This window comes from Equus caballus, chromosome 16 (assembly GCF_041296265.1).
Source record: "Equus caballus isolate H_3958 breed thoroughbred chromosome 16, TB-T2T, whole genome shotgun sequence".
In the NCBI taxonomy this organism is placed as follows: Eukaryota; Metazoa; Chordata; class Mammalia; order Perissodactyla; family Equidae; genus Equus; species Equus caballus.
The window spans coordinates 87,866,410-87,882,261 of record NC_091699.1 but is presented as its reverse complement, the minus strand read 5'-3'; the positions used below and the strand labels follow the sequence as shown (position 1 = coordinate 87,882,261).

The following is a 15,852-nucleotide window of genomic DNA, read 5'->3' as shown; positions in this document are numbered from 1 at the left end:
TGTAGGAAAAAACATCAGGATGTGGCCAGGCAGAACTTGGCTTGTACCCCAGTATCAGTAGGTTTCTAGCTAAGTTCACCATAAAACTTGGTAAAATCATCTAGGGAATTATATTTGTGATGATTCAAATAGTGATGGTTAACTGAGAGATTATTGGATTTTTCCATTTTTAGAAATTTAGAATATGGTGAAACACATAATGTATGCTAAGGACCTTAAGTTTAGAGCATTTATTATATTTGTCATTTCCTAACTTTACATTGGTGATTGAAAAGGAACCCACTCCCCTCAAAAATATGCTATATATGTGTAGTAGTAAGATGAGAGTTGTTTGACCATGTTTAAATGTTAATACTGAGGAGCAAATAGAAAGGATCATTCGAAGTTATGGAAGAAAGAAGAGATCACTGATATAAAACAGGACCCTGAGGAGCATCTAGAATGTTAGCCATATCCCAAATGGGAGATTAGACCTAGAGGGAGTGAAATATCTTTCTTTGTAATGGAGGAAGATGAAATGATGGATGGAACTCAGCTAAGTTTACAGATTTGATTGTGGGAAGCAATGGCTTTTTTTCTCCATGAAGTAGGAGGTATAGGAGATGAAATTATTGGCTGAAAGTGGCAGTGGAGTTGGTATAGGTGATGTGAGGAGAGTGGTGATAATTTGAAATAGCCACTCTAGAAAACGGAAGAGAGGGTTAATAAGGCAAATTTAGAAGGATTTCTGCACAGCATAGAGGTCCATTGAGGTTGAAGACTAAGAATATATAGTAGTACTAAATCTAATAAGCAACTTAGTGATTTTCCTGTCAGTACAGTGGCCTGGATGTCATTTCAGTGAAGGCAGAGATATAGATTGATCCAAGGTTGGAAGATTGGCAGATGGGTACAGCTGGTAAAGATAATATGACAGTGGCCTGGGAAGAGGATGTTACCAAGAGAGTGCTTGAATTGAAGGACCGTGGAGACCAAGCGGATTAGGGAAAGAGGTAATGAAAGGAAGGTCAGATCAGGAGATCTGGAGATCAGAAGAGGATCAGGAGAGTTTAGCCAGGGTCAAGGGACAGAAGATCTCAGTGAGAAGGAACAGGTATGTTAGAGTAACTGGGTGAAAGAATTGGAAATTTGGGAAACTGGCCATAGAGTGAGGTGTCTAAATAGTTCATTTTGGAAGTGACGAAGTTTCTTTGTATTGGCAAAGGAGTCCTGATAAAGAAGTAGAGGAGAAAGTCATTGAGCAGTTTAGAGTTTCATTAGATGATCCAGCCAGACTTTGAAGTCACTCAGGATGATAAGATTTGGGGAAGAAAGAAAAAAAGCAGTGTACTAAAGTTATCAATGAGTTGAGTAATCAACGAGTTTGGTAGATGCCCATAATGAAGAGTAGAGAATGGTATACCTGGGTTTCTTAAACCTCAAAGGAACGGATCTTTCTTACACAAGAATGGAGTGCGAAGGATCTGAAAGGAGCATTGAGGAAGAGGAGGAGGCAGACTCAAATCCTTTGAAGTACTTGGGGTGTGCAAGAATGACCTCCTACCTCACTATCAAGAAGGATATAGGAAAAGTAGTATCTTTGACCACTTTTCAGTAAAGGCAAAGCAGTAGTGGGTAGTCAATGAATGAGTTGATATAGTTTCTTATACTTTCAAGTTCTTAACAGATGGATATTTATCTATATATTTTTTAATAAACAAATTTTCAAAATTACAGATATAAGAGTTCTCAGAAGTCAACAGATTGGTCTGAAGTAAAGAAGCCAATTTACTTAAGTAAATTAGGTAATAAGTTTGCAGAATGGTCAGCATCTTGGGCAGGTTATCTTATAACAAAGGTAAGAGAACTCTGCTTAGAATTTGTCAACGAAACAGAAATTCTAAAAGAAATGAGAACATCTATTGGAATACATAACCCACACAGTAGGCACTGAAATATTTGTTCTGATAATGATAGAAATTTTGGTAGAAAATGTTTAATAATAATAGTAATTTCTATTGTAACTAGTAACAGTTTTTGAGTAAGAAGGTAATTGTTTTATCAAGCAAATTACTGTGATCTTAATGTGTTTGTAAAATGTCTACTACATTATATCTGTTCATTTTACATTGTAAAATAATACTGTTTAAAAGGATATAAATGCTTTATCAGTTTTTTACATAATAAAATGCTTTTTTATGTAATAAAAAATCCTTTAGTGGCTGCATCTAATAGAAGATATGTTATGTGAACTTCCTCCAAAATAAAAATAAAGATTTTTTTTAATGAAATTTCATGGAAAAATAGAGGTATATTTCTGATGTTTTCCTAATATGAGATTTTTACATGCCTGATAGACAAAAGGTACTGTGTGTCCAAGAAAATGTTTAAGGAAAATTTAAAATTCACAGCTTTTGTTTTTAATTATTTCTGTTATTGTTTAAAGTATTATTATAAAAATTTTTATCTTGTAATTTCAAGAAAATATCTTTTTTTAAGAAACATACTGAAAATATAATTTGTGAAATGTAGAATATCTTTAATTAATATTAATATTTAATATTAATAATTTTAATATTAATTATTAATATTTTTAATATTAATTAATATTTTTAATTAATTACTTCCAGCTCTGGATGTTTCATTTTGTTTTTTTTTTTCCTCCTGAGGAAGATTGGCCCTGAGCTAACATCTGTTGCCAATCTTCCTCTTTTTTTGCTTTAGGAAGATTGGCCCTGAGCTAACATCTGTGCCAGTCTTCCTCTGCTTTGCATGTGGGTCATCACCACAACATGGCTGACAAGTGGTATAGGTCCATGCCCAGGACCCAAAACCATGAACCCAGGCCGCTGAAGCAGAGTGCGCAAACTTAACCACTACACCACGGGGCTGGTCCCTAGTTTGTTTTTTTTTTTCCTAAGTGAAGCATTTATATTTGAAGAAGGAAATACCTTTACGTTTTCATAAGAGAACAGTAATGTTGGCAAATTGAAGGGTAGATCATAGCAATAAAATTTGACTCTAATCCCAAGTAATTTAGTTTTTTATTTTTTTAATTTTTTTCCTATAGTTAATCACTGTTTACTACTTATTAAACATGTGAATCTAGTACTTAATATGCTGGCCCAGAGCATACTTTTTGGTTAGTTTACTCATCTGTGTGCTCAGGGAATTAATATGCTAAATTTAATGTTAGCTAAGTAAAATATACTGTAATTAGGGAAATTAATCTGTAACAAAACATAATGCATTTAAAAATGAACTGTAAAAGGGGAAGACCATTTCTGCTGAGATAGTTGGCAGCTTAGGGAGCTACATTGCCTGTAGGGGTCTCAGCAGTTCAGGCTCTTGGGGATATTTAGAGTGACCAGAGAGGTGGTGATCTGAAATCTTCCCTGCTTGAGTGTACACGCCTCTTTCCCTAAGAGAATACCCACCCGTTCTGATACCATCCACATTGACAAATTATCTCACATCGTGTTTTTTGGCATTAATGAACAGAATAAAATGTATGAAACTATTTATTCTCCCTAAATTATTTGAGTCTACAGGTTCGGCATGATCTTGCCAGTAAAATCTTCACCTGCTGTAGCATTATGATGAAGCATGATTTCAAGGTGACCATCTATCTTCTTCCACATATTCTAGTGTATGTCTTGTTGGGTTGTAGTCAAGAAGATCAGCAGGAGGTGAGAGATACCATTGTATTTGGTTTCTGTTTGTCCAAACGTTTGTCCAATGTAATTAGAATTAGAAAGGCTACATGTTAGTAGGAAATGTAGATCAGTGTTTGCTATGTGTGTACAGGTCTAAATGCTTACAAAATCCTTTTTAACCTTTTATTTATCAAAAGATTATACAATGCCTAGAGTAGAAAATTAGAAAGTATATATCATATACACCCAAATATGCACAGAACTTTTGAGAAGGATGCATAAGAAACTAATGACAGTGGTTGTTCCTGTGGAGGGATACTGTGAATTAGGTTAGGGGAGGGGAAATATTTTATTTTTTGTTTTATAATATTTTGTAAGTTTAATTTTTTGACTACATACATATAACACTTTTTAAAAACATGATTATTTTTAATAGCATAAGTAACATATTACTATGTTCTTAATGTAAAAATTAAAATTATACAAATAAATCAGAGTGTACCCTGTGACTACCATTCCTGATTCCACTTCCTCAGAGGTCATCACTGTTCTTAATTTGATGTGTATTTTTCCAGACCTTTTTTTTTAACGCAGTTGGTTCTTTTGTTCTTTATGATGGTATCCTGTTGCAGGTGTTGTTCTGCAACTTGCTTGTTGTCTTTTTTTTATTAACCATATATGGAGCTATCCTCTTTTTTAAACTAATGCTATGTAATATAACACATCCATTTTATAGTTGTACCGTAGTTTGACTATTGCCATAATAATGATGATTTCCAATTTTTTGCTTTTACAAACAATGCTGTGGTAAGCATCATGGCAGTTCTTATTTGTGAAAATGTGTATTTGTGTCTAGGATGGATTCCAAAAAGTAGAACTGTTGGGTTATATGGTATGTACTGTAGGAGAGGCAAACATTTCCTCTATCCACCCTAGGTCCTTCTGGCCAGGCTATGAATTAAATTCACGTGAGGCAGAATAACAGGAGAAAATTAAACAAAGCTTTATAATATGTATACATGGGAGAGGCTCAGGAAAACTGAGTGACTCGCCAAAATGGCAGATGTTCTCATCTTAAATACCATCTTTAGTTACAAAGGAGGATGTTGGGGGTGGGAGGAGTCACTTATGGGAGATTACCAGAAAAGTGCAGTAAACAAGAGTAAGGTTATTATGAAGATTTAAGTCCTTGCCTTCCTCATTGATAAGAGTTTCTAGAGATAAGCTCATCCTCCTCTTCCTGGTACAGAGTGGGAGATACCTTTACACATGGAGATTTCCCTTACAAATATAAGTGTCTCTTATAAAGGGTAACTTCTGCTTTTCAGAATTTCTCTCGTGTCTGCAGTTTTTAAAAGTAACCAGCTCAAAATAATCCTCATGCCAAAGAACCATATCTTGTGGTGGCCAATTCTGATCCCCCACAGTACATTTAAAATTTTATTAGAGTCTTCAAAATTGTCTATACTGATTTAGAGTCCTACCAGCTGCTCTTAAGTGTATCCATTTCCCATACACTTGCCAATACTTGATATTTTCAAACATTTAAATTTTAGGCAACATGATGGTTAAAAAAAAAGACATGTTATTGTTTTAATTGCATTTTCATTATTACCAGTAATGGCCATTTGGACTACTTTTCGATAAATTGTCTGTTCATATCCTTTACTTATTTGGGTGGAGGGTGTCCCTTCAAATTAATTGGTGGGAGTTCTGTATGTAATCTGGATATCAATTTGTGCCAGTCATATCTTACAAAAATCTTTCCCAGTTAGTGGTTTTCTTCTTAACCTTTGTTCATACCTTCTGCCGTACAGAAATTTTAAATGTAAATGCCAAACTTGTAAATCTTTTATAACTTGAATTTTAAGCCTTTTATGTGATGCTTTCTCTTATCCAGTGTCATGAATGTATTCTTCTCAGTTTTCTTTTAAACCTTTTGATTTTATGTTTAGCCCGTCAATTACTCTGAAATTGATTTTTGTGGATAGTGTGAGATATTGTTTGAAATTTTATTTACTACTAGTTAGCAGATAGTTTCATTATCATTTATTGAATAAGCCAAAACAATTTTTTAAGATTTTTCTATTTGCTTTTGTGTTTCTTTTATAGTAGCTTTTCTTTGGGGTACTATTTTATTGGCTTAATTATAGATAAGAAAGATAATTTATTATTAATCCACAGTGGGATTTTTTTCTTTTGAAAATTGTTGCCTTAGAATAGTCTTATATGTCAGATAATAGTAAAATGATATTATATAGACATATTATTAACCATAAAATTCTTCTTAGGTTTATACAGAAATTATGGCAGTTCTAAAGCATGATGATCAGCATATCATAAGTATCCAAGACAGTGCATCTGATCTGTGTCAACTCAGTACACAGACTGTGTTCTCCATGCTTGACCATCTCACACAGTGGGCAAGACACAAATTTCAGGCACTAAATGCTGAGAAATTTCCACAAAGCAAATCAAACAGAGATAAAGTAGACTCAAAGGGTGAGTCATAACTTCTATTTATTTTCTTCTGTTAATTATTAACCAATTAGCTCTTTCCTATATCAGTTCTATAATTTAAGCGTTAGCTTTTAAAAGACCTATGTTTTCTTGCATACCTTTTTCTCCCTGTAAGGTGGCCTTTTCATTGAGAAAAAGCAGTGAATTTATAGTTAGAAAACTTCTCTTTAAATTCTTACTCTCGTTTCCTTAGGCAAGATACATATCTAATTTTTCTTTGTGTGAAATAGAGTTAATATTATCTCACTTAGAAGGTTGGGGATTAAATGAGATGATGAATATGTAAATTGTATATTACACTATACCCTGCTATACATTGTGCAGTTTTTTTCCTGTGATATTAGAACTCCCACTAAGGTGACTAAAAGGGGAGCTCATTAGAGTTAGAAAATGATACTTGCTTCTACAATATAAGCTTTTGCTGAGAGGAATTCTATTATTAAGACAGTAATGGATACTCTTAATGTCCTTGAACCTTTGTTTTTTTCATTCTTGCAGCAAGTGGATAAAGTATATAATCTGTCTGCTTCTATACACCTCAGCCATTTTAATGGACATTACTTATTTTTCCCCCTAGGCTTTGAAGCTAATTGAAAAAATTGACTAACAATCCTTACAGAGGCCTTCACTGGCACAGCTCTCAATTTGTGAGCCTTTCTCTCTTGCTGTTTCTATCCTTGCGAAAGCACATACACTCCTGTTCTTAAGCACCATAGTTTGTTATTTTTCTAAAATGGTTTGGACTTGCAAATAATTATGTTTGGGGGAGTGTTTGTCTCTGGAATGTGGCTAATTATTAATGTATTTTCCATTAATTAAACAATTAAATGTTCCTATTTCTGCATGTGAAAATGGTACTATAAAACCAAACATGAACTCTGTTATCACCATTTCTACTAACATTGCAATGAAAAGTCTAGCTTTTAAGAAAACACTTGTAATGGTTCAAATATGTAAAATGGTTCAAAATGGTTAAATGGTACAATACCTTTAACATTTCTCATAATTTGAAATGATCTACAAATTTTGATGGAAGTTAGGGACTTATTTTAAATAGAATTTCTTTTAAATTTACTATCTTAACTATTTAAATTTTGGAGAAATTTGTTTCCTATTTTCTACATGCTGTTGTGAATCATTATTAAAATTTATGTTGTTTTTATCGTGGTGATCGTTACATAATATATATAAATATTGAATTATTGTGATGTATACCTGAAACTAATATGTTATTATATGTCAGTTATACTTCAATAAGGTTAATGTTTTAAATGAATCTTCTTAAACTAGACTGTTCTCCTTTAGAAGTTTCTAATTTATGTCTTAGGCTCTTGAAAAAAATTACCCTTTTAAAAGTGATTTTAAATTTATGATTTTACTTTAGAGGCACTTTACTTTCAATTTTTGTTGTTGTAGTTGATATTGCATATATGGCAACACAGGGGAAAAAAAAGAAATTGTTAACAAAGAATTCTAAACTTAAAATTATATTTTCATAATTCTGCCTTTTTCCTACCAATGGCTACATTCTATTAGTGTTTTTATAGTTATCAGTAATAAATAACTCATCTTTGTATTTTTTGTTTCATTTTTATATCTTTTCAACATTTAATATAGATTTAAATCCTCACAACAACATTGTAAGGAAGGCAGGACAAATACTAATATTTCCCTTTTATAGATGAGAAGCAGAAGCTCAAGCAATTAAATGACCGTCCATGGTAAGGTTAAGTAATAATGATGAAGTTGAAGCAAGAATCTTCTGAACAATCATCTTGTTGATAGTTACATTCTAAGTATGATACCTTAATACATTTAGATTAATTTATTTAGTGAAATAAATTGAATTTAAAATGAATAAATTGAAATATAAATTGACATTTTTAAAATTTCATCTTATAAGTCTTTAATAACTCAATTATCTTTTTATAATCTAGTATCGACTGTGGATTATGAAGATTATCAGAGTGTAACTCGTTTTCTAGACCTCATACCTCAGGATACTCTGGCAGTAGCTTCCTTTCGGTCCAAAGCATACACGCGAGCTGTAATGCACTTTGAATCATTTATTACAGAAAAGAAGCAAAATATTCAAGAGCATCTTGGATTTTTACAGGTTTGAAATTAATATAGTGAACTTAATAATAATGTTTAATATAACCAGTCTTTTATGTTTATATTGTTCATTTTATTGAACATTTTATTGAGTGTTTTAGATGCTATGCTAGGCAATAGATATTTGTAAGCACTTTAGAAGCTTACAGATTAGTGGGGAGAGATAAACATCAGTTCAGTGTAATATCTTAAGGAGAGTAATGTAGATATACCCTGAGTAAGGATACTTAACTCATCTTTGTGGAGTGGGGTGAGAGGTGGGAGTGGGTGAGCAAGGGGTCAGTAAGGGTCTCTTGGAGATGATGCCTAAGCTGGGTCTTGAAGAATGATAGATAGGTGAAAGAAAGAGGCAAGACATTCTAAGCAGAGGCATCCTTAATGGAGTGGAAAAAAAGTGTGGCATATGCTAAAGTGTTAGTTTTGGAATGGCAGAGAAAGGATAAAGATTTGGGCAAAGGAAAGATAAATCATAGAGGACCTTTTAAGTTGTCCAGGATTCTTAGAAGACTTGAACCAGGGAAGTGCTATCGCCAGAATGGCATTTTTGCTAAATGCCTGTTGCAGTCATGGAGAAAAGATTTGAAAAGGCTATGATTCGAGCAAGCAGCTCATTACTATTCTCTTGAGAAATGTGGGCCTGAATGTGGGGGTGGTTGCATAAAGGGATGTACTGGTTATAAGAGAAATCAGCCATGACAATGCTGGTGAAATAATGGTTTAGGTGATAATATTATGACTGTGTAGGGAAGAAAAGAAAGTAAGTACAGGTCAGGTTAATACAATGGAAATAAATAAGAGGTCATTGGTGGGCTTTTTTCAGGTCAAAAAGCAAAGTGTGGCGAAAGAACTGGAAAATTAGTAGCGTGTAGTCTTTGGATAAGTATTAGCTCTCTCCTGTCTTTGTTTTCCTCTTTGTCTAGCTTTGAGTCTGTTGTTCATTGTAAAATCATTCCCTTAGAAAAATGTTCAACTCCATTGTCTTTCTTCCTATGTGTTGTACTCACTTTGTAAAACTCCAACCCTGGATAAACTCACCCATCTGCCTTCCCAGTGTCTGCATGTAAGCAGCTGAACATTGCTGGAGAAAAATCGCACAATGAGTTTTAACTGGTTTTAAGTTCATAATCTCAAACAGCAGCAGGATTTTTTAACCCCACTTTCCGTCTTTCTGTAGGAAGCCTGCTTTCCCACTCTTCAAGGTTAACTATTTCCTACCTTCTCTCTTTTTTTTAAAGATTTTATTTTTCTCCTTTTTCTCCCCAAAGTCCCCCAGTACATAGTTATATATCCTTTGCTGTGGGTCCTTCTAGTTGTGGCATGTGGGACGCTGCCTCAGCGTGGTTTGATGAGCAGTGCCATGTCCGCGCCCAGGATTCGAACCAACGAAACACTGGGCCGCCTGCAGCGGAGCGCGCCAACTTAACCACTCGGCTGCGGGGCCAGCCCCTTCTTACCTTCTCTTATTTCTCTGCTTCCACCTCACTTACTCTTGACTGATGATCTTACTTCATCATTCATTAGGAAAACAGAAGCCAAATGTCTACCAAATCTGAAAATACACTGGCTTCTGTACCATATTCTTTTTTTTCTCTTCTGTTATTACTGAGGAAGGATCCCTTCCTGTGAAAATTCAGTCTTTCTACCTGTGTTCTCAATTTCAAGGATTCACTTTTTCAAATATTCCTGCTTTCTAGTGTCATTAGTTTCTTTTTCTCAACCAGGGTATATAGACATGCTCTGGTATCTCTACCTTAATTTTTTATAATTCCCTTGATCTTATGTTCTCCTTCAGATACTTCCCATCTTTCTGATTCCCTTTACAGCCAGCTTTTAAAAGAATTTTCTATCTTCCCTATATTCGCTTCTTTACTTCTCATTCACTCTTTGCCCATTCCAACAAGACTTCTTCCTCCATTCCACTGGCACTAATCTTGCTAAGAAAATCAGTGGCTTCCGTATTAACAAATCCAGTCAATTTTCCCTAGTCCTCACTTTTTTTAAACTCACAGATTCATTTGACCACTCCTTTCTTCTTAAGATATTTGCTTTTTTCCCACGACTTCTGGGATACCACATTCTCCAGGTTTCTTCAAACTACTCTGGTTTCTCTTCTCAGTTTCATTTGCTAGTTCTTCCTTATCTATAAATATAGCATAGAACAACTTTAATCTCCTTCCCTAGCCCTCTTTTCTTTTCTCTCTATTCATTTCCTAAATTATTCCTTTTTTTTCCCCGCCCATCTTTATGTTAACTGCCCCTAAATTTTTATCTTCAGCCTGAATATCTCCTTCGAACGCAGGTTTGATGTCTTAGGTTTTTTGAAGGCATCTCAATACCAGTATATTAAAATGCTTGTTTAAAACTTTTTAAGTTTTAAAATGCAATAAAACACTTATAAACTATTTTCAACAGAATTTATTATAAATTGGGTTTAAAGAGAGGTCAGGTCCTTGAGGTTCTCTACAGCTCTCAATATCAGTAACAGTTACTAAAGTAGGTTTGTATTTAAGTGGAATAAGTGTGTTGAGGTAATAGAATGGCTGGAAATAAGTTTATAATTTTATTGTGAGTCTGCCTTAAAACAAATACTTATTGTATTTGTTTTTTTTTTGAGAAAAAATTTTCATATGCTCTTTTCACATAAACTTCTGGTTTTATAGTTTTACTTCCAGTTGTGTTTTTTCCCTCATTTGATTGATTTTTTTTTAATGGTTCAACAAAGAAATTGTATGCTGCTATGCATGAACCAGATGGAGTGGCTGGAGTAAGTGCAATTCGAAAGGCAGAACCATCTCTAAAAGAACAGATCCTTGAACATGAAAGCATTGGCTTACTGAGGGATGCCACTGCTTGTTATGACAGGGCTATTCAGCTAGAACCAGACCAGGTAAGATAATAAATGAAAGGGAACATAATGAAACAAGCCCTAGACTAGGAACTCTGTAAACCTTAGTTTCCATGCTGTCTCTACCAATGTCCCAGTGTGTCTGGAAAATATTTAACCATCTCTGAGTTTGAGTTTCCTGGCTGATAAAATTAGAGATTTGTGCTAGATGATCTCAAAGATCTCTTCCAATGCCAAATTTCTATGACCTTAGAAATCCCTGAAATGAATGAGATTTATTGTGGAGTATGTTTATATTAAACTGTTTAATTACTCTAAAATTTATATAATTTTAGTTTGTCTTAAAAGTGTAAGTATTCATCAATTTTTAATAATAGTAGTGATTCTCTACAGTTTAAGAAACTTTTTCAGACTTTATATGCCCCCTATCACCATCTGTGAGTCTCTAAAATTGTCCCTTAGAATCACTGAGCTACAATTACTAGTGGGGGTCTATTACATATCTCATGATTGTTGGGACAGGAAAGAGATTAGGATCACTGATTTTAATTTTGGCTTAGATTCTCTCTAATCTTGGGGTATTGCTTTTTGTCATGTTTGACATGTTTATTTTCTCAGAAGCTCAATGTATAGGGCCTTTATTTTTCATAATCTTGTTTTTAATCTTAAAGAATATTGTACAATCCTATTTATTTTCAGTTATTAAAGCCCAAAAGATATATTAATAGTATTGTGACGTTTGAATTTTAACTTTTATATGAGAAATAATATGATGATCTTTAACTAAAATATTAAAAAGTATTCATTACTTTTATATTTAATTGGAACCAAAAATTAGACCAAAATAATAAATTCAATCTGAGATTTTTTTAGATTGTCTGCATTTTAAAAAAATATTCAGATGCATTTAGGACTTTGGTAGGGAGCTCTGACATATAGCCAAGCAAGCCAGTTGCTAAACTAAGAAGGGTAGGTTCAGTGAGGTAAATCTATTTTTTAATGAACATCAGCTAAACTGTTTTTGGCTCCTAAGATATATTTGAAGTGACAGTTGCTATTTTAAATATTTTTGTATTTCTAGATCATTCATTACCATGGTGTAGTGAAGTCCATGTTAGGTCTTGGTCAGCTGTCTACTGTAATCACTCAGGTGAATGGAGTGCATGCTAACAGGTAATATTTTTTAAAAGGAATTATTTTCTTTTTTGTATCTGAATGGGAATTTTTAATGATTGAATTGGATCCATGTAATGTTTACTAAAGTAATGATATTTTTTTTGTGTTTTCATGTGTTGGAGATAAGCACTAAAAAATATTTTTTCCTATTTTCTCATAAGTTGATCTAGCACTTAACAGCTTGTCTTCTATCTAAAGAGTCATCCTTGAATTAGATTTGCTTTAAGACAGGAACCTTCCAGAGCTTACCTACCACTGTGGAGGCTCGTATGGGTACTTTTTCAAAGGGTGTCTAAACTCTGCCTACATTATCAGCACCAGTTATTTTCTGTGTTGGGGAGGGAGAAACTTTGCGACTGAATTATGGAATACCCCTCTAGACTGTATGAGTTGATTTTCCCCTAAAGGACTGATAAAATTAAAAGCAGCTTTCCTTTCCTTAAAAAAATGGGTTTGTTATAGCAAACCAAATGATACCAAAAAATAGTGCTTATGTGTGGCAAAGATTAAGGCCACACAGTTCTTCTAATTTGGAGAATAATTGTAGAGATTGGTTCTGCTCTTGAAGCTACCTTACTTTGAGAGCTGAAAGCCTTATTCCTTAGTATATTTACCAGACCTCAACTGACTTTTCTGACCAGTGAGATCTGGTCAAAAGGATGGAATCTTAGTTAAGCAAAGGGCACAAAGGCCACTGTTTTTACTTACTTATTTGTTTATTTTTATTTTTTTCTCTTTTTTGAGGAAGATTAGCCCTGAGCTAACATCTGCTGCCAATCCTCCTCTTTTTGCTGAGAAAGACTGGTCCTGAGCTAACATCTGTGCTCATCTTCCTCTACTTTATATGTGGGATGCCTGCCACAGCATGGCTTGACAAGTGGTGTGTAGGTCCACACCCAGGATCTGAACCAGTGAACCCTAGGCCGCTGAAGTGGAACGTGCGAACTTAACCACTATGCCACCGGGCCAGCCCCAGGCCACTGTTTTTAGTTAGATCACTCTGAATGCAGCTCTTCTAAGTACAGTTTCTATAAATTCCCACTTGTGATTTATAAAGACCACCATTCTACAATGTCTAAGAGCAGAGAAGCTCACAGTTGGTTAGATGGTTTAACAGTAGTGGAATTTATAAAATGTATAAAATGATGGAGGAAACTTTGCAAAAGCAGGGAAAGAATTGTTATGTTTTAGATATAGAGCTTATGAATAAAGGGATTGTGTGAATTTGGGACCATTTTTCATGACTCGAGCCGAGGTGTCAAGCTATGGTACACACTGGACAGTTAGACTCCTCTTTTCTCTTGGAATCTGGGATACATAGAGCCTCCTGATCTTTGGGATGTGAAAAGGCAAGAGTCAACATTCAGTGAAGGATGCTATATCATATTGGAGCAAATGGTCATTGAGGGGACATGTTTTCCTTGGGGAGAATATTTGCATTTAAACAAATATTTCTCCAAAATTATTGACTCTGCTTGACCTACACAGTCATTCTTTTTAATGTGTCCATTTATTGGGATAAGTTCTCACAACCTAATCCTCCTTGCCATTTGGTATTTCTTGCTATAAGGCTTGGTTTGATACACCCTTTCTGGATAGCAAACCTGCTAATTCTACTCAGATTTTTATCCTAAAATTTTGATATTTTGGCATCTGATGGTAAACTTGTAAAGTTATTCAAAGTTGGACTTTTGAAATTATATTTCTGTTCTATTTCTTTTAGCTTTGTCCTAAATTGTTTTTGGTCATATTCATATTTAGAAATTAGAGAGTATTCAATTCTTCTGCTATTTTAGATTTTTTTTTAAATAAAAATTAATGGACTCATTTCTTACATTTTCTCTATGTGTTTTTACTACAGAAAGAGCAAGGAGGGCTTTTAAGGGCATTGATCTCAGCCACTCTGAGTCTGTTACCTTATTTTATTGTATTTTTTTTTAAGATTTTATTTTTCCTTTTTCTCCCCAAAGCCCCCCGGTACATAGTTGTATATTTTAGTTGTGGATCTTTCTAGTTGTGGCATGTGGGACGCCACCTGAGCATAGCTTGATGAGCGGTGCCATGTCCGCGCCCAGGATCCGAACCGGTGAAACCCTGGGCTGCTGAAGCAGAGCTCAGGAATTTAACCACTCGGCCACAGGGCCGGCCCCATGTTACCTTATTTATAACATGGGGATATGTGTGCCTTTTAGAGTTAGTAGATAGTCAAATGGAAAAATGTGCCTAGCCTAGGATCTAGCATTAGCAGGTATTCAAATAGTATGATTAATAAAGAAGAAACATGGGGAAGGTCTAGCTTCTTTTGTGCAGTCACAATCCAAAATATCACTATCCATCTTAGTGTCACATAAGTAGAATGCTTAGGAAAAAATACTTACTTATATCCTGTTGGCTTTACAAACCCAAATTTTATTTTATTTTATTTATTTATTTATTTTGAGGAAGATTAGCCCTAAGCTAACTGCTGCCAATCCTCCTCATTTTACTGAGGAAACCTGGCCCTGAGCTAACATCCATGCCCATCTTCCTCTACTTTCTTATATATGGGATGCCTACCACAGCATGACTTTTGCGAAGCAGTGCCATGTCCCCACCCAGGATCTGAACCTGCGAACCCCGTGCCTCCGAGAAGCAGAACGTGCAAACTTAACAGCTGTGCCACCGGGCCAGCCCCCCAAACCCAAATTTTAAACTAACTGAAATAGTTTAAGAGTAGGGTTATATTTTAGGTAGATAATTTTATATCCTTTATTATGCCACTGAGACATCATTTGTACCTTTCTTATGCCCTTACTAGTGAATGTTCTATGCACCCCCCCCCCCAACTGGCCCTCACCCACCACACCAGCTCCTGTATTTTTGTCTTAAATGTAATTCAAAATCCCAAGTTATTAGAATTGCTTACCTCTGAATGCATGTATGTTCAGTTGGCTTTTTTTTTTTTTTGGAGGAAGATTAGCCCTGAGCTAACTGCTGCCAGTCCTCCTCTTTTCGCTGAGAAAGACTGGCCCTGAGCTAGCATGCATGCCCATCTTCCTCTACTTTATACGTGGGACACCTACCACAGCCTGGTGTGCCAAGTTGTGCCATGTCCGCACCCGGGATCCGAACTGGCGAGCCCCGAGCTGCTGAGAAGCGGAACATGCGCACTTAACCACTGCACCACTGGGCCGGCCCGTCCATTGGTTTTTTCTTCTTCTTGCCCTTTGTTCAATTTAAGCATACAGCTAATCTTACAACTGCACTTTGTAGTTATCCAGGGATTAATTCTGCTCTACTATATGGCACAATTTAATTTATTGAGGAATGGCATTTTTAAATGGCTCTATCAGAAGTAATTACTGGAAAAATGTTTTTGGAATGAAAAGATTAAAATTTGGGGGGTTCAGGGGCCAGCCCCATGGCCAAATGGTTAGGTTCACACTCTGCTTCGGCGGCGCAGGGTTTCCCCGGTTCGGATCCTGGGCACAGACATGGCACGACTTAGGCCATGCTGAGGCAGCATCCTACATGCCACAACTAGAAGGACCCACAACTAAAAATATACAACTATGTACCGGG

General features: G+C 35.1%; 1 protein-coding gene across 5 annotated transcripts in view; it reads left to right on the top strand.

Annotated features, from left to right (window-relative positions):
- Nucleotides 1-15,852, top strand: part of ATR (ATR serine/threonine kinase) — a 108,903-nt gene that overhangs the window by 59,687 nt on the left and 33,364 nt on the right. For all 5 annotated transcript variants that reach the window (XR_002800810.2, XR_011427048.1, XM_023621043.2 and 2 more), the window contains exons 25-30: nucleotides 1,717-1,837; nucleotides 3,531-3,668; nucleotides 5,927-6,137; nucleotides 8,093-8,271; nucleotides 10,993-11,157; nucleotides 12,197-12,288. Coding sequence is in view for 3 of the 5 variants with exons in the window: in XM_023621043.2 (XP_023476811.1) it covers nucleotides 1,717-1,837; nucleotides 3,531-3,668; nucleotides 5,927-6,137; nucleotides 8,093-8,271; nucleotides 10,993-11,157; nucleotides 12,197-12,288 (906 nt within the window). In the remaining 2 variants the exon portion in view is untranslated. The remainder of the gene's footprint in view (nucleotides 1-1,716; nucleotides 1,838-3,530; nucleotides 3,669-5,926; nucleotides 6,138-8,092; nucleotides 8,272-10,992; nucleotides 11,158-12,196; nucleotides 12,289-15,852) is intronic.